This window comes from Microchirus variegatus (genome assembly GCF_963457635.1).
Source record: "Microchirus variegatus genome assembly, chromosome: 3".
NCBI classification, from domain to species: Eukaryota; Metazoa; Chordata; class Actinopteri; order Pleuronectiformes; family Soleidae; genus Microchirus; species Microchirus variegatus.
This window is the reverse complement of record NC_139804.1, coordinates 25691065-25716081: the sequence shown is the minus strand read 5'-3', so window position 1 is coordinate 25716081 and position 25017 is coordinate 25691065. Positions and strand designations below refer to the sequence as shown.

General features: G+C 39.3%; 1 protein-coding gene across 3 annotated transcripts; it reads left to right on the top strand.

Annotated features, from left to right (window-relative positions):
- The first annotated feature begins 229 nt into the window (after positions 1-229).
- LOC310924730 (cholinesterase-like) lies at positions 230-18625 on the top strand. Of its 3 annotated transcripts, none has more exons than XM_083886548.1 (10): positions 230-248; positions 10308-10619; positions 12727-12964; positions 13078-13210; positions 13310-13461; positions 13993-14149; positions 15057-15367; positions 16213-16422; positions 16509-16666; positions 16993-18625. In XM_083886548.1, exons 2-10 carry the CDS (start codon positions 10316-10318, stop codon positions 17082-17084), a joined length of 1755 nt encoding a protein of 584 aa, XP_083742674.1. In that variant the 5' UTR covers positions 230-248; positions 10308-10315; the 3' UTR covers positions 17085-18625. The 3 variants fall into 3 exon arrangements, with proteins under 3 accessions (XP_083742674.1, XP_083742672.1, XP_083742673.1); XM_083886546.1 differs by lacking the exon at positions 230-248 and adding an exon at positions 9397-9529; XM_083886547.1 differs by lacking the exon at positions 230-248 and adding an exon at positions 9814-9925.
- The last annotated feature ends 6392 nt before the right edge of the window (positions 18626-25017 follow it).

Sequence of the window (25017 nt, the reverse complement as noted above, 5' to 3'; positions counted from 1 at the left end):
CTTGAGTAGCAGCAGAGAAAAGTGTACAAAGTGTTTCCCTGACTTGTCTTTACCTTTGCTCCTTTATTCCCATGTATTATTCCCTCCTCACCTGTGATAGAGAGAGAGAATGAGAGCGGGGAGATGCTGTATGTGCTCAGGACACATGGAAGAGATGAGGAGAGAGGGAGCCAAAGGAAATCAAACACAATGGGAGAAGGGACAGTATACGAATACGAAGGATGCAAAGAAAAGGAATAAGAACATAAGTAAGTCTCCCACCTCTCTTTCCTTTTCCTTCAATCTTATATATAAACGTGATAGTTCCTCTCCCCGTACAAAACCCCATAGGCAATTTAAAGAAAGTGGGCCAAAATGAAATATGGCTGCAATATAAAAACAACACTTCAGACACGCAGCAACTTGATAAGACACTTGAGTGTGTGTGTGTATGTGTGTAAGCGGTGAGTTTGGCATAGATATGGGAGCAATGGGACACTAAATGGGTCGCAAGACACTTGAGTGTTTCAACATGATTGAACTGAAAGTAAAATTTCAAATGACATTGTATACCACCGCCTCCTCTTTCTCTCATTCTCACAAACATGCTCTCTTTCACACACGCACACAGACACACACACACACAAATCTCTTGCTTAGTTACTACCCTGCCCTCATGCAGTCACACAACTCTAACCTTTCAGCCACCAGCCGACTGGAGAATAAACATGGAAAATCCCTGATAATCCGTCTATGACATGCATGAGGACCATGTTGACATAATACTCAAAGAATGACATCTGTCCCAAATATGGAAGTGGGCATTGGTCAAATGGAGCAGTAAAAAAAAGTACACAAATGTGGGATGTGGTGAGGGATGATGATGATGATGACTGTATTCCCCCTTTTACTTGTAGGTCCTAAAGAATTAATGGCCAAACACATTGCACTCAGAAATAAGTGGACATTTATCGAATGATGAAACAGAAAGAAGTGCCATAAAAGTAGTATAAGTGAAATCTCTGGCAAGATAAATGCTGCTTGACCCCCGCCTGCACTGTTGGTGTCAACATGGTGTGAATACTCAGTCAGGTCTGATAGTTTTGTTCACCAGTGTTCATAATCAGATGAAGCGCAACATGTTACACACTGGAGCTTTAAGTTTAGGCTTTGATTATTGAATTTTGGACTAGCTTCTAGGCCAATACCTGCCCATGCTACCTTAAGCACATGGAGTGAGGGATAATATGTGACCCGCCACGGACCAAAAGGGAACAAGTCGGCCGAGCGCAAAACGAGAAAAACAGGAAAATGTTTTTTTTTTTCTACATGCTTCAAATCACAGTATTGTGGGGTTTAAAACCATAAACCTTGTGTTTGAATTAAGGTTGTTTTATCGCTGTGAATCGCTCCTAGTTTGGGTGTGGCGATCTCACATTCCAGAGCCTTTGTTGCTTTTTCAGCCAATCAGCTGACGATCACGGAGAATACACATGGCTAATTATACGGAGAGAGAGAGGGAGGGGGAGAGGGAGAGAGATTGTGTCGAATGTCCAGCGTGTGTGTGCAGTGCGAAATTAAAGCGTGATTATCATCAAAGCTTTGTTTGACAAAGGAAGACAAAGAGAACAGGACAATAAGTCAGCTGTGGCTGAGCATCTTCTTCACAGGGACAGCGAAAGCACAGAGACGGCTGTGTGTGGACTGTTAGCATTTTAAGCTAGCGATCTTTATGCTAACGTGTTAGCAGACTTCATCGTCACAAAAACAACAAACAGATGATTATTCCGCGGCTGATAGAGAGCAGGACACACGGTAGTTGTCTGAGATGATGACGTTACGCCAGCACCGCGCTATCTCCTATCGAATTGGACTTTTGGAGGCGAAACAGACGTAAAACTGCAACGAAAAGGAAGCAAGCCCGGACCTCTTATGATCGGAGGCACTGAAGTCTGCCGGAATACCTTTCAGTTTCTTATGGGGTGAGTTTTCATTAACGTTGTTAATCTTTGTTATGTTAGTGTTCATTCAAAGTCACATACAGACGCACATAGGGACACTGTCTTTTAATAATCCACTGTGCGTTTCATAACGCCGTTTGGCTACATTGTTATTAGCTCGCTAGCTCGGTACTGTATTATTACAATGAGAATGATGCGCACATCGAAACTTTTGTTCGGTCAGATGAGCGTATTATAAGCCGTAAGAGGAGCATGTCACGACCCTCTTTGAGATTTTGTACACCCGCAGGTTCAGTTTGATAATTCAAATGCTTTGAGACGAAACTCCCGTGTTCGAAACCTAACATTGCATTGAATGATGTGTGAATGCCACACCTTTGCATGCATGAATCACACATGATTAACACAGTGTGTGATGAACGTGTTAATTACACGTGCAATTCATGCACATAAAGGTGTGGCATTCACACATAATTCAAGCAATACTACTGATCAATCTATACTGATTCAGTGATAAAGTGCCTGTTAACATGAACCATGATCTGAAACAAGTATTTTTTTATTTTTTTTCAGAATCCTGGGCATAAGGATTGGCATGTGCTGCCAACCCATGTGTCCAAGGCTTCCTCGTCCCGCAGCTGGAATGTCAGATTAATACGAATGAATGACCAACAATACACTCTTTCTTTTTTACCTGTGGAAAAGGGAACCAGGCAAAAAATGCTCAACAATGGAAGAGACTAAATATTTGCCATCATGCCCAGAAAAGTTTGTGTGTCTCTCTTCTGCTGTGTTTTAATGATGCCTGTGTGGGACAGGAGATAATGGACAAATTTGCCTACTGTAATGTTTCTTTCTTTGGTGGAGGAGTGGAATGGTATGCCGTAGAGAAAATGTCACCAGACTGGATTAATGAAGTTTGATGTCATGATGTCATTTCAATGGCAAGAACACGATGAACACTTGATTTCTGTGTCAAAATGGATCAACCAAAATGCCTTGGTATCTAGTGAGGGAACCTTGTTTGTGTTATGGTTGTTTATATTGAACACCAGCTCTGGTTATAAGAATATGTGAGTAATTAAACTTAAAATTGGCCGAAGGTTAGAATTTTCTTTCACAACTATAGGCAGTAAATCATGGCGCTTTTCCACCGGCTGGCGGTCTGTCGACGTCACACATGGTATCAGTGGAAAAGCAAAACCAAAACACTTATCAGGATGCAAAGAAAATATGGATTTAATCATTCAAAAACATAGGACTGAGGAAGCTGCCTGCTGATTGGCTGCTGGGTTTTGGATGGACAGCTCAATGGACCAGAAGTAGTCAGAGGCTTGGAGTCGCTGTCCGTCTGGAAGTCGTTCCCCAAGTTTTCCCCCGTCAACATCCGACAAAATAATTGTAAGTAGCTAACGTTTATAATCTGACAAACACTAGATACTTACAATTATAAAATCCAGACCGAAAGCAACTCCAAGGTGTCACTCCAAAACTCGATGGCCATCAGCAGGCAGCTTCTTAAGGCCCACATATGGTCAGAATCGCAAACAAAGAACAAATCAGGGAGCGCAAAGAACAAAGTTAGTGTAGTTAGAAAATATTGACAGACATCTAATTCCACAAAGGAAACTCCAGGAAAAGTGTTGATCTTATAATCACATCTTTTGATCCTATCATGTTTGGTGAGCTTTCCATTGGCATAATTAGGCCACACACACCTGTCCTTTATTGTCCCTTCATAATTACTCTGACATGAAGTACCAGGTTGAAAGCACAATCGTGATTTTCCTTGAAGAATCAAATGTACTCCCAGCGATAATTAGAGGACACACACACACACACACACACACACACCTGTCAAATAATCTCAACAGCTGTCAACAGAACACAATTAAGCTGCAGGTGTGGGTCTGAGTGTGGCATCATGCCCTTCTGTTTCAGTCTTTGATATGTTGGTCTTCTGCACAGTTCCTCCTCCTGCATAGTTGCTGTTGCCTTCCTGAAGTTTTGAACCAGTCGGGCCAGTCTCAACATTGACAACGGTGTTTCAAGTCACTCTCTATACGTGCCTCCAATGTGAGACATATCCATAGACAAGGTGCAGTTTGTATGACAGAGAAGTGGCTATTACTGTTGCCTCGCAGCAAGAAGGTTGGCGGGTTTGAATCCTGGTTTGGCCGAGGGCTTTTCTGTCTGAGTTTTTTTTTCACAGTGTAAAACATGCAGAGGTTAATTGGACACACTAGTGTGTGTGTGTGTGTGTGTGTGTGTGTGGTGGACGGCTGACCTGTCCCGGGTGTGACCTCACCTTTTACCCCGTGTCAGCTGGTATTGGCTCCAGCTCCCTGTGACTCTCATGTGGAGGATAAAGCAGTAGATAATGGATGCATGGATGGATGAACAAGCAGCTGAATGGTGCATGAAATAAAGTGGGTGTGTAATGATTTACTTACTTCGTCTTATATTACACATTATAAATTCACGTTATTTGCTTTGAACCAATACAAGTTTATTAGTTATTAAAGGTAAGGTGGGAGATTATTTACTGGAGCAATTTTTTTGTTGGTTTGTTGTACTACATTGCTTAAAATCCTCTTCACGACCAGCTTGTAATCAATGAATCAATGCATTCTCACAAAAAAAAAAAATGGCAGTCAAATGTGGAACAGACAGGTAAAAACAGCATCCAATCATATCAAACGGCCTGAACAAATTAATTGGATTGTGAGCCCAGAAAGGGCTGCAAAGTGATGACATGGTGGCTCAGTTTCTACTCGACTAGGAGGTTAACGTTAACCTGGGAAAATCGGAGAACAACAATAAGAAATTTTGTTGAAAATATAGAGACATAAGGTATAAAAATTACAGAGTTGACCTGAATTATATTGACACCAGTGTCAATACAATGTCATTGTTACGCAATTTAGGTAATTTTCTCCACAGTGCTATGACTCTTTGACTGTAATGTCTGGGGCAGCCCTTAAAAAGAGGAACAGTGTGAACAGCAAGTTAGTGATGTGCTATTTGACCTTTTTAACCTTTTATTACACATTTCCTCCAGCCCGTTCAAAACGCTGCTGCTGGCTTCTATGTGCATGTCTTTTAGCCCCCATTAGCCCTATTTTTGTTGATTTGTACTGCATGTACGGCACTTTGGTCCACACTGGTTTAACAATGTGCTTCATAAATAAAATTGGATTAGATTGGATTTTAAATGTCAGGAAATATCTAAGTCCTTACATATTGAGGACAATACATGCGTGTCTCTTCGTGTGTGTGTGCCATATTAAAACCTATCCAAAAATGTTCGATGACCTCAGCACATTCTTTGATCACAAGCACCTAATTACTAAACACACTAACCCATGCCCTTCATCATCCTGTCACAGCTATTCATGCATGACAATTACAAGAGTAATTGTCTTATAATAAAATGTCCTCATAAAGATATTTAGATACTGATGAACCTCGAAATGATGTCCTCATTTTTTTAACCCTGTTCACGCCTTCGTGACTCGTTTTTCACACGGGTTCTTATTGTTTTGCTAAAAGTCACAGCACAGGTTTTGATGTGAGCTCATCGGAAAGTCGATTTTCAGTCGATGTATAAATTGTAGCGAAAAATGTGTTTATTTCATATATAAATAAGCCTTTTGGGTTCATGTGAAGTATTTATTTTTTGAAAGGTATTTTTTTTATTCATAATAAAAATGTTCTCTATCTAAGTCAGGGGTCTCAAACTAAAATGACCAGGGGGGCCATGCGCATCTATTGTGGTCAAGTGGGGGCCGGCCTAGAGAACAAAAAGTGGTGGGGAAAAAACAACTGTTCACAATATTGCATCATGATATCACACATATACTTAATAATACTATTTACGATGCAAAATTAATGTTTGTATGTATGGATGGAATGCATTTATTAATATCAAAAACAGACATTTATTTTAAATTACATAAATAATAGTGTGGACAACTGTAATTAAAATTCATACACGTTTTGGCCACTGCCATTCGTGGCTCGGGCCCTAACAAGAGTATTTATATATATGTAATGTATATGTAATTGAATGTTGTATATGATACATTTAATAATGGGATAATTATTACTGTTATAAAAAACCTTACTGCTAACTGGACAACCCATTCGGTTGTCAGATCCACAGCAGATCTAAGTGGAAATGTATTTTCACTTAGTCCCACTCTGTCCTATTTGACCTTGTCAGTTTCAATTCCACACTCAATTTACTGAGTTATCTAGGTATAGTTAGTTTGCAGGTTTTAGAACACAAAACTCTATCTCATCAGTTACCTACATTATTCATTAAACCCATTTGTTCTTCCTTTTCAGTTCAGCAGTTTTTAAGTAACATCCCTGACCATCCACCCTGTTCTCAGTCTATGTCAGCGTAAACAAGTAGTGAAGCCTATGTCAGTGAAGGACAACTGCTTTATTAACTGTGAAGGGGAAGGAAGAGCCAGTATCGACTGTGTTTAATCTGGTGTATGTATACGTGTGGTTCTCCATCTGTGTGTGTGTGTGTGTATGTGCCGTGTCTGATATGCACCATCTTTTAAAAGCCTGTGTTCACTAAATGGTATTAACATCGTCCTCAAAGATTTACATTTCTACATACTTTACGTTTCGTGCCAGGAACAAAAACTTGGTGAACAACTAATATTAGCGGCTATACATTCAACAAAACGTTAAAAAATAACACTTGTGTTTTTGAGAGCAGGATTATTTCTCAGGTGTGCCTTGGACTTTGAGAAGCAGATTTGAAATAAACAAGCATGTTGTTAGCACATAGGAAATCTTACTTCTTTAAATTAACACCATAAGAAAATTGGAGCAAAGATTGGAAAAACTGTCCTCATCACTTTCTTTGTCTCAGCTCTCATCTTCCCTCGGCCCCTTGCTCTCCCTCACACAAACACACACTTAAATAAGTGAGACATACAGAACATGACAAAGACCAGTAGCCCAGTAGCCAATCATGAAATCATGATTGGATATTTATTATCTCACTGTGCCACTACTTGTTCCTGCTTTCAAAAGGAAACTGACATTAAAAGGACACAAGTAGAACCAATTGTAGGAGTGTCTGTGTTTGCATGTGTTTGTGGAGAGGTGGAGTTAACATTCCAGTCCCATGACTTTTTGGGAACGAGAGGGAAAACACTCTTTCTAAAGTTTCTATCAAGTCTCTGTAATTTTGTCCTTCCTGCCTGATCCTTAAAGACGTGGTTTGAGTGAGGATGGTGTCGTCTCTTCTCGTATTGTTGGTGTGCACTGCTCTCGCTCTCCTGTTTGCAGTCTTTCTTCTCACCTCAGGCTGTACATCTGTCCAAACCTCCTGCTGAACTGTACATGTATAAGTCAGACCTCCCCTTTCTCTTGGCTTCATGTCCTGAGAGAAAGTGAGACAGAAATATTAATAGGTCCTTGCATAGGCCATGGGGTTAAATGTGGTTTGTATTTGTTTAAAGCAATGTAGGCCTGGGAAATGAACCATGTGGGAGCATGGGTTCCTTATTTTAAAAGGACTGAGATATAAAAGTACAGATCTACACTAACTACACTACTGGTTTCACCCTGCCGACACATAGTAAAACCTTGCATCACTGCCATATCCGTGTTCTAATATGAAATCTAGATAAAGTCAAACGTTTCAAATCATCCATCCATTCATTCATCTTCTACCACTTTATCCTCCATGTGAGGGTGACAGTGTGGCACTGTGCCAATCTCAGCTGACAGTGCAACCCTTAATTGTGGGAATAATACACAACTCCTTATATGGACATCCTGGGGGTGTGTGTATATAGGTCACATAGGCATGTTTTTTTCTGTCTTCTTATGTGTTGTTGAGTCATATTAATGATTCATTTTGAATCATATCTTTAGTAATGATATAAAGTAGCAAACATTGTGCAGAAGTCACAACATAGACGTTTTTTGTTTTATTTTTGTTCAGAAAAAACGAGAGTGAACTTTGAATTGTGACTTTATTTTTTTTCCAAATTTCACAAATTCAATCCGATTTTATACATTTTGAGTACTTTATGCTCAGGTGTGTTTATATAGTTGGTGAAAATAAACTTAACTAACGACAATAATATCAATCAAATCAACTTCAGCCTGTGTGCCTTCTTCTATAACTGTGTACCCATCGGCATGTTTTAATGTACATTTTCAATTTGTGCATAAAACCCATGAATAGAAATAAGACTCTAAAAGACTTGAAATGTGTTTTTATGCTTTGGGGAGGTGGGAAAAAAAGTGCATATGGATAAAAGGTTGATGCAAATGACTGCACAGTTTTAGCAAATAAAAGAGGATGTTTATTACTACAATAATAAATCAATGAAACACCATCCTAAATCGTCAACTATTGGCGCCTTTTAATCACGTCGTCCAGTTGCACTTCGATATCCTTCTGTGGTGACACAGATTTGGAGTTACACACTCATACCCACGTTCACACAGCCCTGAAAAATTCCAAAGTTTACTTTTCTCTGCAGCCTCTGGGTAGGTGGAACAGGAAAACAAGATGACAAAAAAGAGCCATAAATCGAATAAGCATACAGCAATGTGAGAAATAAACAGGGAGTGGTATGATAAGTGGGAAGTGGATGCCATGTCATTGTGCTCAATCAACTTCAATTCATTTTGAGGTCATGAATGAAGCTAAGGATTGACTAAACCTGCATTTACTTTAGGGGAATGGATCTATGTATCTTTTGACTATCAAGCTCATTCGCCCCTTGTTATGATCTATGATTTGAACTTGATCTGGTATTTGATCAGTTAACTGTATTTAACTGAGTATATGAATCTGACACACTTTGTTTTCCAAGCTTCATGATCCAAAGTATTTATTATTTTTATCTTACCTTTTTTTTTTTAAATACTTACTTCCTAGGCTTTAAATATGAGTATGATATTAATGTACGTGCAGAATGCAGCCCCTGAAATTGACACTGCCACGTCCAGGTAGGCTATGGTTCAGATATCATATGTTCAGCTATTTCTTCATCACCACAATAGATCAAATAAATGAATGAATGAATGAATGAATGAATGAATGAATAAATGAATAAATGAATAAATAAATAATTAAATAAATGCCATTCTATTGCAGAACTCCATTTCTGTTTTACAATCCTTTTTACTGTAGGAGAGCTACAGAAGCATGTTAAAATAATGAGCCATGTGAGCTCAGCATACACCGCTGTGCGTCTTTTACGCACGCATAAACATACGTTTCCCTTATTTCAATCATAATAATAATAATAAGTATCTTTCTATTTAATTTAATATGGCTCACTTATTACTCTCTGATTGATTCCAGGAGACACGCTGTGTTGCGGTCGACTTAAATGATTTCCACTATTTTGCCTCGCAGCAGATGACATTATAGAGGCAGCAGCGGTGGGTGGAGGTGGAGGTGGAGGACAGGGTTTACCCAACAGACGCTGGACGGGGAGGTTTGAGTCCACGCCTTTTTTTTTCTTTTTCTTTTTTTATTTATTTACCGCTGTGTGTTTTGTCTTATCATACAGACACAAACCATCAACTCGCTAAAGGTAAGCTGGTCATTAAAGTTTTCTTTTTTCCCCCCATGTAAAGTTCCTCCGTTCGGCACTTCTGAGGTCGTGTAAATGGCATGGATGAATCTGCTCGCGCGTCTGACTTCATCCTTTTTCCCCTCCTCTGGAATATTTGCTATGAGTCTGTGCCTTTTTTTTCAAAGTCTAATGCGTCGCCTCGCGCGTAATGAGCTTAACGTTTCCACACATTCTGCTTTTGTATCGAGCGCACTTGTCGCGGGAATGCGCCACTCGCGCGCTTCATGTCGCGCACACGCACACCTACACTGGGAATGAATCATCTTGTATTGTGGATCTTTTGTATGATCTGTGTGTTATAAAAGCTGCGCGAGGATCGAATGGCAACCTACTGGTTGGTTTAAATAAAGTCCAGTAGGTAAAAGTATGCTGGTTTCCCACAATTCAAAGCTCCCCAGTCTAATTATGTCTTGTACAATACAAATAATGACTATAATTATCCATAATCATTCACAGTTTAAATGTGACACATACCATATACCATATGTGAACATTTTACACTGAGGAATAAAAGTTATAGCTTAAACCAACTTATGTAAACATACTGCAACCGCAATGTGAAAATATAATAAACTTAAATGGGTAAGGTGCCTTAATGTGCCATTAAACCTTTAAAATGCAACATCAATTTAGTGTATCGTCTGTTATCATATCATATCCTGTAAAATAAAATGCTGTATTTAAATCCATAAATAATAATGTGACAATGTTTGTATGAAATGGTTTTTCATTTCAGGATTTCCCATGGCGACGGCCACTGTATGCACACATGCTGCCTTTCTTCTGCTGCTGCTGCTTCATTTCCTGGCTGCATCACCCACCACTCACGATGACCTTCTGATTAATACTAAGCATGGGAAAGTTCAAGGGAAGTTGGTGCCAGTGCTGGGTGGCCATGTCAGAACATTTCTTGGAATTCCTTATGGAAAACCACCACTGGGAAAGTTGAGATTCAAAGCTCCAGAGCCGGCAGAGAAATGGGAAACGGTGAGAGAAGCCACTAAATTCCCAGCTTCTTGCCACCAGAACATTGACACAGCCTTTCCAGGTAGGAGGCATACATTAACTGTTCCTTTAACCGTTTAAGCCTAAATCCGTCCGGACAATTTTTGGCTTATTTTAATCATAAAAGGACCAGAAAATGTCCTGTGATTGAGTGCTTTTGCCAATTTTAAAAAACCCACTGTAATTGTACATGAACATTTTGAGTGCGAGATTTAGTGTGTTCAATTTGAAATTGGAACAGTATGAAACTGTTTAACATATTTAATGTAACATTTTTTTGAGTTTGTCCACGCGTTTTTCCAACTCTCTCCTCTCTGGTGACTAAGACGCTGATTTCGCTGGTAAAATTATCGTAATCACCACACACTGGCTTTGACGTACAACTGCTCTGCTTTCAGAAACCGTTGGAATTTCCCCGATAGCACAGACCATTACGTAATTACCGTAATGCAAAAATGTGCTTGCGTAAACGTGTCGTCTGCGATACGCTCTGTGTTAAAGGGACACTGTAGTATTTATGGGTTTATATGACCCAAAATCCACTTTTTTATACATGTGCTCCTGCATTGTCTAGTCGCTGTATAATATTCTTTGTTTCATTTTCGTAGTGTTTCAAAAAGTCATGTAAAATAACATGGTCGCGGGCCACTACTGCGTTGCCACGACGCCATGTTTTTACGGGAGCCTGTATAGACAAACGCGAGAGAACAAATCAAGCGTCGCTTTACTTGTAGCGGAAGTCCCGCCTCCTCTCTCTCCGCTTCGTCTGCTACGGCCGCGGTAGCTCGCCCTCTCCCTCGCCTCACGAACCTCATCTGCTGACACGGAGAAAGACGACGAGGACGACATTTGACCGGCTGAGAATACCGTAGCGTTAAGGGAAGGGAGGGGGTGAGCAGAGGAGCAGTTCTTTGTTGTAAATTTCAGCCTCTCCTCTAGATGACACTATAAACTACTTACTTCACCTTTAAAGGGTTAAGTTGAAACACTGCTGACTGAGATGGAATTAGACTACTAAAGTGTGAAAAGACACAAGAATGTAAGGAGAATAAGTAGAATTTTAAAGATTTCTCATCATAACCAATAAGGGGAAAAAAGAGAGATACACAGAGAGCGGAGAGATAAATGCTCAACACGTCAGCGTATTCAGGCTCTTATAGAAACACGGTGGTGCAAAGTCTATGATGATTTTATAGCAAATAGACACTCACTAATAGACACAAACATATCCATTTCTGCCAGTAAATCCTCTTAAATGTTACACACTGGATATTAAGTTAAAAAGGTAGCAAAACCATGACTTCATTCATCATCCTTAAACAGCAAAGCACTTCAGCTCTATCATTTAGGTCCATGCTTCAATTAAAGCCAGTAATATATCAGGTATACAAGTGATTGCATGATGTATGAACTTAATACAGGCCTTTTCCCCACCCAAGACAGGCTTGTGCTTGGTCATGGATACTTTGCTATTTATAGACACAGCCACCTGTCAGGGGTTGTTTGGAGCCAGCGAGAGATCCACTTCCATGCATGCCTATGGAGAACCTGTGCCCCACATAAACTGTAGATATTATTGGACAAAGAGATATGGACAGAAGGCATTGGTGTTTTGTTTCATTATTTATTTTTATTTTATTAAGTTAACCCTTAGTGCTCACACAGATCTGTGCCGCTGGCACACCCTTGTTAAATTGCAGTGGGAATAATACATCAAGTCAATCTATGGACATCCTTATGTGTGTGTGTTTACCAAATGCGTTTTTTCGTTTGCTGAGTCAAAGTTATGATTCATTTTATATTGCACATATATTTAAAACAAAAAATGGGAGTAGCGATACTTGCAGTGCAGAAGTGACAAAAACTCTGAAATGTGACATAATTTACACAAATTCAATCTGATTTTAAAAGAAAGAAAAAAAGAAGAAAATCACGTCATCAGGTGGTGCTGAAAAAGAGGATGTAAGACACTCTATAATGTACATTCTTATAGCCCCTTCATATGTTTTAACCTAAACGCTCTATGTGTTCTTTTATCTAATCATAAAATATAGCTTGCATTAATGTATTAGAGGAAACGATACGATGCTGCAAGAATGTCTTCCTCATCATTCTCTTTTGCCAGTTATTTATGTGATGATTTTTTTCAGGGTTCCAAGGTGCAGAGATGTGGAATCCGAACACTCCTCTGAGTGAGGACTGTCTGTATCTAAATGTCTGGTCCCCGCATTTCAATAAAACCCAGACGACGCCGCCCCCACCACTCGCTCCAGTCCTTGTCTGGATCTACGGAGGTGGGTTCGTGACTGGAACAAGCTCTCTGGATGTTTATGATGGCCGCATATTGAGTAAATCAGAAGGTGTTGTTGTAGTGTCAATGAATTACAGGTAAGTCGTCATGCTAGAAATCAAAGTACAGATAAGTCTAGTCTATCTTACCCTAGCTTATCATTCATCACAATGAATATATCTTTCCTCATTCTTGTTATCTTGAATTTTAGAATTGGAGTTTTTGGTTTCCTGTCTCTTCCTGACAACAAGAACATCCAAGGCAATGCTGGTCTGCTGGACCAGCGCTTAGCCCTCCAATGGGTCGCTAATAATATTGCTGCTTTTGGAGGGGATCCTTCAAAGGTGAAGTGTGTTTTGACCTTTATCTGGTTTGAAATAGGGATATGAGGTTGTTTAACTTGTCAGTAAATAAACAGTTCTGATTTGCTTTGTCTTTTGTAGGTGACTCTGTTTGGGGAGAGTGCCGGAGCAGCATCAGTAGGCCTTCAACTGTTGTCCCCAGGGAGCCATGGTCTTTTTAACAGGGCTGTGATGGAGAGTGGCTCTCCCACTTCACCGTGGGCCATGATTAGTCAGACTGAGTCCTGGAGCAGGTACTTTATGTGTTTTTTCAACATGAAGCTTTACATATTTATATATTGGTCTTCAACACATATATCAGCAACTGTATATTCAAATCCTCTTGACTTTGGTGATCCCTTGACTTCATCTGTGGTTGATGTTGACATATGTTTACCTGATAACTAATATATTACAGTGATACTGTATATATTACAGAGTCAACCCTGCAGACTTCTGTTACACCATGATATCATTAGACATCTGGGTCCCCTCAGTATGTGTTGCTATGACTTAGGTAATCCTAAAACCCTTTTACTTAAGCCACTACAAGGTTGACATTGTAATAATATTTTCACAGCTATAAAATGTATTGCAATTAAATCTGGCACAGATATATGTATCAGACCTTTTTTCCCCCAGGTAAATATTAACAGTATAATGGAAACTTGGAAATACACATGGTGATGAATCAAACATTTCATAAGTACTTGCTGTCCATCATTCACTGCCATTATGCCCATTTCTGTCATCCCTCCATTGCTCTATTTTTTGTCAATACCCAGGGCAATAAGTCTCGCGAAGTCACTGGGGTGTCCCACATCCCAGTCAGCTAAACTGGAGGCTTGTTTGCAACAATTGGATGCTGGAAAAATCTCATCGGCTGGCTCAGCACTTTTTGTCCCTATTGTTGATGGGAACTTCCTCTCGGATAAACCTGAGGTAGGTAAACACCTCTGTACATTTTTTCTTCCTTATCTCTTCGGAACAAAACCCATGCTAATCAGGTGAGAAGGATTACAGCCTTGGTAGTGTGAGGTGGGTAAAGAGGAGATGGCTAATTCTATTGAAAAGCTAAATTCCTGGCTGTCTACAAGGTAGTTGGAGTGTCTGCATTGACAGCAGCAGTGTGATAGATTCAAAGCTGCCAGATATCTTAAAATACACTGAACTACAATTAAGAAAATATCTGTGAGGCCACACTGGACATGGAAGTGCCACAAAATCTCACAGAGGCAGAGTCTGTTTTAAATAGACACTCATGTTAGGCCACACTGGGCGCCGCTATGAGGCTCTGCAGAGCACAGGCTCCAATTACCTACAATCAGTTTTAGCCTCGTGTCTTGCCACGTGACACGAGGTAATCGGACGAGAAAAAAACCCTCAAAATCTCCTTTTCAATCCTTGCATTTCCCGATATGACTAGTGATATTCTGCACCCCCCCCCCCACTTCCCCATTCACAATATGAGTGTGTGTGTGTTTCAGACATAAACTTCATTTATTACACTTTAAAAGTACGATCACATTTCTCATCAAGATGAGCTGACATGCACCAGCACCTTAGAGAGAGATGAAGGAGGAGGAGACGTTCTCTTTACGGAAGAGCTATGCACAAGGCAGAGCAAGCACGACTTGTGGAAATGGCACTTCTTATGGACAGGCTCATGCATAATATTGGCCACTGCAGCGGGTCGAGGCACATTGAGGCATGTCCAAACACAGTGCAGCACAGGTGTATCAGCCAGTGGCCTATAAAATAAGGACAAGACAGCTCAAAACAACACCTTTTTCTTTCCATGATTGGTTTTAAGCTTCTTTCTTTAACATTTATTATTTTTGTTCTGTAGGTGCTGTTAAGGACAGGTGAACTCCCAAAGAAAGATTTGCTGATTGGTTTAAACAAAGATGAAGGGTCCTACTGGTTGGTTTATGGCATGCCTGGATTTAGCAATATTGGTCAGAGTCTCATAACCCGGAATCAGTTCCTGCAGGGAGTGAACCTCACACTGCCAAAAGCAAGTCGCGTCACAAGAGAAGCAGTCATTTTCCAGTACACTGACTGGACGGATGTGAACAGCGGGATCAAAAACCGTGACTCCCTGAGTAGTCTGACTGGAGACTACATGTTCGATTGTCCTGTGATTGAGTTTGCTCAATGGTAAACAACAAATCTTGGATTTTTATTTTGCAAACTGATCGACAGTCATGACTAATGAGCATGGAAGTCATAAGACTAGAAATGGATGCACAGAGAACATTTTACTTTCATTAAAATGTAGAACATATGTTATGTAATGAAGGACAATTAAGTCAAGTGATATTGTATGTGATAATTAATATACATACAGCAGCCTTTATGTTAGTGGGCTCCTGTTGTCACAAGAAAATGCAGGCACAGAGATAGTGGTTTAATCCATCCAAGAATCTCAGCACTAAAAAATGTCCAGCTCAAGCCACGACTCCCTCATACCTCACCATCAGCATAGTCTGGCGTTGCTTGGAGGAAATTTTAGCAAGTTGCTCAGCAAAAAATCACATAAGCCTGTTCTGCTCGCCCTCTTCAGATGAAAGTGACTGTGAATGACTAAGCAAATTGTGCTTAGTTGTGGTTTAGTAGTACTGAAAGAAACTCTTGGGGTACAGAGTTGTCATCTGTCTACAGACCCTAGTTAGTTTTCAGATTCTGCTCCGAGCACTCGACTGTTGCAGCTTCTGAACTCTAGCAAATGCCTTTATTGATGCCAGTCCACCACATAAAAACTGGCCAGAGCTCTCTGCATTGGCGCCTTCACTGTGAGAGTGCAATAAAGTGCTAATCAAATTAATGAGATTTTCAAACCATTTGTTTTCCCATCTAGCTGGACGTTTAGAATCAATTAATCATTCAATCAATTTATTTTAGGCGGTGGGGGGAAAAAAAAGGCTGTTTTCATTTGTTCTGATTGTTCCTGCACTTACATTATGTTTGTTAATAAACCCCAACCATGTTTTTTTTTTTTTCAGGTATTCACGAAGCGGTGGCAAGACATTCCTTTATTTGTTCGATCATCGGTCATCCGTCAATCCTTGGCCAGAATGGATGGGCACGATGCACGGATATGAGATTGAATTTGTCTTTGGAATGCCCCTGAACGCATCCCTGGGATACAAGAAGAATGAAGTGAACATAACTAAGACGATTATGAAGCACTGGACCAACTTCGCTCGGACAGGGTAATCAGATAGTCAGCCACTCTGTCAGATGGTGTAAGAACCCTCCAAGCTGAATTGTCTTGATTTGCCTTTATTTTTTTTCATAGGGACCCAACGATTGATGGAGCCAAATGGCCGGTGTTCACCACTGATCAGCAGAACTATATCACTCTGGGTTCCAACCCTTCAGAACAGAAGACAATGATGAAAGCTCAGGAGTGTCAGCTTTGGAACCAATTAGTAACAACTGTACAGAGAGTCTCAGGTTAGACACACACTAATTGTCTGTCTGTGTCTGTCTACGCCTTTCAATCACACACACACACATACACATCTCCGCATGTATAATTTTACGGTAACATTCACAGTACGTGTTTGCTTAATTTAATTACAAATGCGGTCTGTGTTTTGTACATTGGGTCGTAGAGGTTGGAGCTCTGATCATGCAAAAAAAGTGCATTGCTTGAGATTCATTTTATTCAAGAGAACACACTCAAGGATACACACACACACACACACACAAGGTTGCATACCACTTTGTGCAGAATGATTAAGTGAAACTCTCATTCTACCTTTTTTTTTTCTCCACAGATGATCTCGAGGCTTGTGCAAATTCAAGTGGATTTTTACTCTGTAATGAGTTACTTCTAATTTTACTTGTTATTGGTTTTCTGGTTTACTAGAGTGCTTTTTCCCCCTCATAATGTCTAAGCTTAAGTAAAGAAATGGTCTGAAATAATTAACCACAGTGGATCTTTACTACTATTAAAACACTTTTGTTTGACTACTGCATGTTTTTAATATATACATATATATATATATATATGTATATACACGTATACATATATAAACATATATATATATATACATAAATAAATATATATATATATATATACGTGTATATATATACATAAATACAGTCTACCACGTTGTATTCAACAGCAGAAGATGTTTTTTGCTGTATTGTTGAATAAATGTTATTTGTCAGTCAGGTAATCATCAATTTTAACGACTAAGTGCGTGTTAACCCTAGAACACTATCTCTCAAATTCAAAACACCATCACTAATGCCGGGGGATTTTTACCCGAGATAATAAATACACCCAATAAAAAGTACTTCAAAATATATCAAAACATGACAATACATGACACATTTGTGTAGTGTTCTTTTATTTTAAACGGTGTCATGTCTAACAAAATGAAAGAAAAGCATCATGAGGGGAACAAAACATTTCTAAAAAAAATTAATTATGAAGATGCAAACTTGGTTTTCATGAAAATCACATACATTTATTTGCCCGGGTGAAAACACCAAAAGGCAATGGTGTTCTAGGGTTAAACAAATACTGGAGTTTACAGTATTTTACATTAAAATGGAGTACAAAGTTGTTTTCGACACACACAATTGAAATTCAAGTTCTTTAAAACTGCACTTGTGTACAGTTATGAAATACATCTGCCTACCACTATTTACAATTTTTATGTGTCATTGACGAAGAAAAAAAAAACATTGTAGTGAGTTTTTTTTCCAAACATGCATGTAAAGGGTAAAAATACAGAATTGCAAAAAAAAAATGAAAACTGACGTTTGGGATATATTTTGAATGTTCTGGGTTTGTATTCATTGTTGCCTTGATCATTAAAGATACGTCTCTTACATCAGATTACTCTGGTGTGTAAATCAACAAAGTCATGTTAATGTCATTTCTTTTGAAGACCTATTCTTCCCATGCACTAAATAGTTTCCTTTTATCCCATTAATGTAGGTGACATAAGCAAGTGTTGCATTGTAAGCGAATGGCACAAAAACAGACATTTTCTTCGTGTGGCCAGTCAGTCAGTCTTGTTAAATAACACGGCAACAGAAAACATCATAAAACCACACGTTATTTATTGTGTCACTACCAAACAATCTCAGCGACCATTAGTGCTTGTTTAATACAATTTATTCATGTCGTCGTATGTGTTTCGCAGTTTAGCAAACAGCAGTTTAGCAAACAGCGATATCGTGCTCATAATTCTGACACTGACGACAGTAGAGCGATAATAAACACTGTCGCCTTGCAAAGGTCATGGTGTGACAAATAAAGCGACCGAGAGAAAAGAGCTGGTGGGAAATGAACTGCTATTTAAAACCCTGTGTTGTGCATCGGAATTATTCTTCCTGTTAAGATAAACTTGTCAAATGCCATTTTGTTTTCCAGAGCTATGAATAAACTCGACCATTTAAATAATACTGCTTGGATCATTTTCCCACCACAAATACACATTTTACGAACTCATACCTTGAGAATTGTTGCTATACTTTGTTTTGAGTTACTTGCAATGTGCTGCACATTCTGTCTCTCTAAACCAGTGAGCTATAGGTCGAGGCACATGGCTGCACACCATGCTTTACTCCAGTTTAAAGGAAGTTTTACATTGCCACTGACTGATGCCAACTTGTTGCTCATGGGAATTGTTGGATCTTTCAAAATAATATACAGCTGGTTCAAAACCTGCTCTATACAAAGAGTTTCCTGAATCGATGCGTTTCCGATTCACAAGGTCTCAATTCGATTTGATCCACGATTTGATTCAATTCGATTTAATTTGGGATATTTAGGCTACAATACCACCCTTAGTTGGTTATGAAAAATTTCTACACAATTAATACTGTTAATTATACAAAGACACACAAAACGTAGCGTACTTCCAACAAATGAACAGAGCTCTGATATCTTATGCCTTCATCGTGAGACACTGCACATTTCAATAAGTTCACACGCCACACATGACATTTCTCAAGTGAGCAAACTTACCGCACATAAATCTATGAATCGATGATGCGGAGGCAGATTGCTCTGCGTAGTTCATTCATACAGCTGTCTTAAATTAGCGACCTATCAGCCAATCAGAAAAGACTATTTGTTGTTGCTGGGTAAAGTCTGAAAATAAGTTTCCACTGCAAGCACTCGTTCGTTCCACGAATGTCTCCTTCAAGCGGCCAAACCTCTTCGTTAGTCTCACGAGATTAATGAGAGTAAAGCCTTCACACCTCAAAAGGTTTGTAATAAAAGATCAATTATGGGTTTTCTGAATCGATTATCATATTATTAAATACACGATTTATTATAGTCTCTAAGCTGCTTCCGCTATTACTCTTCACTAAGCATGAATTATGCACATATCAGATTCGGAAGTATCAAGTGGAAATGGCGGGCCCCAGCATGCGCTTTTATGACGGGCCCCTTGTACACACGAGTTACTAAGAACAAACACAGAGTGGTCAGAGAGCTGAGAGGTGAAAACATGCGTGAGCCAGAACAGAAGAACAGTTCAGTGTCACTGTAGTGATGAAATGACCACCGACTGTGACAGAAACTTCACAACAGCACTCGCAATGGTATTGTAATATAAAGTCCATAGAGCGGCGATGATAAAAAACAAAAACAGCACTATACAAAAACTGATCCGATAGACAGTCTGCATAAACCACATCAATTTTACTGCAGAGAACAGCTTTATTTTTGCCATTTGTAGGTCATGCACACAGTATCCCATGCAAGCCACTTTGTAACCGGCCAAGTAGCTAAAAATATTTCAAGAGATATAAATTATAAGTAAGAGGTCAATGTCATTCAAAAGTCAAACTTGTCCCGCGCCTCACTCTTATCTTCATACATGTTGTCTCATTTTAATGAAGTAGGTTAAAATGCACAGTAATGAGCACATAATTATTCAAATTGTGATCATTATCAGCCAACATTTAGTTTAAACTGAAAGCTGAAAATATTCAGTGACTTAAGGACACACTCATTTGGTGGGATTATATACTGTAAATTAAGACAGCCATGATGTGCCCTCTCCATGACTTCCCTTCCTAATCTGTATATTCAGCCCAAGTCATAGAAGTCCACTTTCCAATTTGCCTTGATTGTCCAAGTTATCTGATTTGAGTTCACTGTCCAAAAAGGCAAACACTTAGCACCTTAGTCTGGCCCCTAATCCAATAAAATACTTTATATTTGACTTGTTGTTGATGGATAGATAGATGAATAGGTAACAAGGTAGGTAGGTAGGTAGGTAGGTAGGTAGGTAGGTAGGTAGGTAGGTAGGTAGGTAGGTAGGTAGGTAGGTAGGATATAAGTACACCAGCTTTTATGGACCCTGGCTTTAACAAAGCACTTTGTAACTTTGATGTTGAAAATCCAGAGTTACATCCTGGATTTATTTTCACAACGACAATCACGTCAATCTGACATTTTTTGAGACATTTTGTGTTTTGCGATTTTGACTGAAAGAGCTAAAACGGCAGTGCACAGGTCGTCAAGGCAGATCGCTATTGAGCCACTGAAAGGCTCAAAACAGCGTTTGTGGTAGCGAGGAGAGGCTGACAACAGGCAAACCAAAGTGTCCGTAAGTGAAGACAGATTCTAAAGAGGACTGTTTATGAAGCCAGTACTTTACCCAAAGTTGTTTTGTCTGTGACACCATCTTCAAAGTCTGTAACTCTGGATGTTTCCTTTAAGTGATTTGGGTCATCGGTTTTACTGACATTTATATATACATACATAGATAAGTAATCGATAGATAAGAAAAGACAATCAATTATTAATGTAATGTAACAATATTAAGACAAATAGCAAGCAGTGCAGTTCAAAAGGATGAGCATGGGCATTAGGAATAGTGTCACATGATATTAAAGCAACGTGTGACAAATAATCCAATACTTTGATATAAAGCTATTTCAAAACTTAGAGACAGACAAATTAAATAATTTTGCTTTGTTCCCCTAAATCCACTGTTCATCGCTTGGGCCTAGTAATATAGTATAATATAGTATTGAAAATAAATGTTAAAATACTCCCTTGAATTAATCCAGAAAACACTGTTTAAAACCAAGGCATATAGCGAGAATGAATCTGACCTCAGCTGTCACATAAGACAGAGACACCCATCATTCAGATGAGACAGGCAATTATGGGAAGGACAAAAGCAGACAACTAAAGAGACACAGAGAAAAGGAGAAGCACATACAGGGAAAGATGACTAGAGGCCACAGTGATGTGGCATAAAATCAAAATGATGGAAGTTGTTTGGAATAAAGCAGCAGATGGTGAGAGGCTGACAGAACAGAGAAAGGTTGTGGGGGGAGGGGGGGTAGAGGTGTTGAAGGGAGTTGGCAACATGTTGAAGATAAAGACAGAGAATGCAAATGAAAAAAAAACAGAGAGGATGATTTTCTGGAAAAAGGAAAAAAATGAACACAAAAGTCTGGGAGGAGAGACAAAGACAGAAAAATATGTGATAAAGGAGCACAAGGAGCCCATAATGAAAAACTACAAACTTTCAAAATAAGAACGGATTTAGTGAAACTGAATGATACACGGAGAGGCAGCCAGCTTTCATCAGGCTTTTACGAGAGGAAGTGAGAATAAATATAATAGCATCATTCCATGAAAATTGAAAAACGGTCCTGAAAACGTTATTTGAAATCATTTCTATGCACATTGTGGTTTATCACGGGGCATGAAGATAACATTTAGGTGTGGAGAAGGAGAAATAAACACAACCTTGTCTGAAAGCAGATGTCAAGCCTGTCATTTACCTGATTTCGGCTTTTCATGCACCTCACTTTCTCCTGAGCCAACAAAAGACATTCACGATTTATATATTCAGAATAATACTGTGGTGTTGTGGTGGAAGTGTCACTTCAATAGCTCTTTCAGAAACTGATCATATACAGAAAGATATATTTCTTTCTCCCCCTCCTCCTCCTCCTCCTCCTCTCTGTGCAAACTTTAAGTAATAATTTCCAATTTACCCACTTTACAGATCGGATTGTGCAAAAGTGGGAGTTGTGAACTGTGTGTACGCTAATGTGCCCTGGGTCACAATGAAGGGAGCATTTTCTCAAATGACTTCTTCCTCAAAATTATGGGGTAGCAACATTACTGATGTTTGAAGCCTCTTATAAATGGCAACCACAGGGCTACACTCTGGCTACTTTGCTAGTTTGGTTTCCAGGTAAAAAAAATGAACTGAGACATGCTCTCTCCAACCTTCTTACAGTCAGTAACAGCAGCACTTTAGCTTATCATTTGGCAGCCATGGGAAACGCCACATTCAGGACAGTGTCCACATTAAACGCCGAGTACATTTTCTGAAATAGTCCGCTCACTTTATTCTTCCACCCCTTGTTACTTAAGAGTTCACAACCCGATGAGTTAATGCATGATCTGATTATCACCCTTCTAGTAACTGCTGCTGCTGATCTGCTGTCACATTTAATTTATCAATCAATCTTCAATTGATTGATAAATTAATTTTCTTCTTCAGTATTGCTGCTTTTGCGTTACACTCTTACTGTAAAAAAAAACAGTGATTAATGAGTTTTTGACTCCAATATAATATGTAAAATATGCATCAACAAAAATTGGAAATAGAATTGTTTTGCACGCACATTTTAACACATTGAATCTGCTTACACACACACAGCTTTACTATCGAATTTGTGCCTTGGAGGAAAAGAAAAAAAGAGTACGGCATTGTCAAAAATATACAATATAACTTTAGAGTTGATTAATTTTCAATTATTAGAGTTAAATTGGATTCCTGAAATGCAGTTTTTGGGTGGTGGTGCCAATCCCTTACAATTATGTGTTATCCGTGATAAAAAGAACACATTATTAATATTTCCCATAGGAAGGCATATTTAAATCGAAGTAAAACATTAGTAAAATGAAAACATAGCATATTCTAAATCAATGCTCACTTCTACCTAATCGGAGAATTGATTCAAAGAGTGGCACAGGACCAGGTCCGAGCTCTTTCTTTTTTGCTCTCTTTTATCTTTTACTTTTTGATAATCATTCATTAAAAGCAGTAATTCAAAGTAAACTTTGCTGATGACAGCGCTGATCCCATTTGTCATGGTCTTGGAGAAAAAAATATGTAACCTTTTTTTTCTCCTCACTTCTCTCCACAGAAGAGTCTTAAATCATTTTCTGTAAATCATTACAAAGAGCAGGGATGCATTGCTTCACCGCCTAAAGATGCCCTCTCCTTATTCCTCCATCCTCTTCTCTCCTCTCCTCTCCTCTCCTCTCCTCTCCTGGCCAAGCGCTTTACTGTTGAGCTGCTCTCTTTTCAGTACGGCTGATTAAAAATGTCTGATGCATCAACACGACTAAGCTGATTACAGAATTAGTTTCCCTGGGCAAAGGTTCCCAAAGAGTGCTGAAGAAAAAATGGGAAGGAAGTGAGAAATAACACAGAACACAGATCCACAGTAACTGGATTGCAAAGAGTGTGTCATTTTCTTCTAAAGCGTATGCAACTGAGAGTGCATGCTCCTCTGTATCTGTATGAATTGCTTTGAGTGTGGCTGATTATGAAGTGTGTACTTTTAAAAAGAAAACCTCCCAGGCAGGGGGAGGTGAAAAGAGGTTGTATGCATGAGTGTGCATATGTGTGTTTATGTGGGTAATACTAGCTGAGAAGCCCTTATTGTGGTTGTAGGAACCACAAATGTGACTCGACTTCCTTTGATCTTCCATCACTTTCAACCTTTTATTTCAGGTGTCCGAGAACATGAAGAATCCAGAATAGGACAGCAATGCATATTTTTTTAGGGCTGTCAAATGTGTTAATCGTTGCGAGCCGAATTAACGGAAGTTCGTTTACTTCTGGTGGGTGCTGACCTCCCACATGAAAGCCACTTAAGTCAGTCAGATAGTAGCTGAAGATAGAGAGGGGTGAGGGATTGTTGGGCAGAAGGTTTCATTTTAAGTAGCTGATTGAAGGAGCCATCAATGAAACAAACGTTTTATGCAATATGACAACTACCTGGGTGTCACGGCACAATTTACTGACAATGACTGATCCTTTGCCTTGACTGTCAAAAAAAACAGAGGCGCGGCAAACCGCTGAGACCTGCGCAGAGGAATTCCTCAACATCCCATCGGAAACGTACGCGGCAAACTAACCGCTCTAGGCACAGATAGTGCCCGTAATATGCCGGCAGCTGCCCAGCGCATGACAAATGTGAATATCTGAGTTTCTAAGGACATTCTTAGGTTGATTTTTGTTGTTGTTTGTTGTATTCTTGTTGAATACAAAGGTTGACCCTTTATTTTAGGAAGGCCCGAGTCTCTTTGAAATCACACAGTCAAACTAGTGTGTCAAATGCACACTCTGATTACTCCGTAATTTAGTCATTAGAAGAAAAGCAAACTTTTTATAACAATCGATCTAGATGAACAACTTTCAAAATGTGACATTAATTAGTAAAATTGTAATCTTTTTTTAATGTATTGACAGCCTTAAAGTTTATAGATGCCAATTGCCATTAAACACCACTCTTAACCAACCAACTAATACTTTATTCAACTCCCTCTCCATTGTTGAGTCAAGTGGCTTAATACTTGCTTTATCCAAAGCCTCCAACCAAATCTGTCAGCGTTTGGTTGCCCCCACAGTGCTGCATCAACATCACACAGAATGTAATGTTGCATCTCTCCTGGTTCTGTAACAGCTGTGCTCCGTGGCTCATGGAAAGACTGTCATACTGTGTTGACAGTGTATCGCACACCTCTGGCCCCTCTGGCTAAAGAGGTTGGAAACAAGAAGCAT

Bases quoted from the DNA above. Each gene is read 5' to 3' on its own strand.
- LOC310924730 (XM_083886548.1), top strand. From the start codon at position 10,316: ATGGCGACGGCCACTGTATGCACACATGCTGCCTTTCTTCTGCTGCTG. The intron at 13,462-13,992 runs GTACTTTATGTG...GTCAATACCCAG, and splicing joins CAGACTGAGTCCTGGAGCAG to GGCAATAAGTCTCGCGAAGT. The intron at 16,423-16,508 runs GTAATCAGATAG...TTTTTTTCATAG, and splicing joins ACCAACTTCGCTCGGACAGG to GGACCCAACGATTGATGGAG.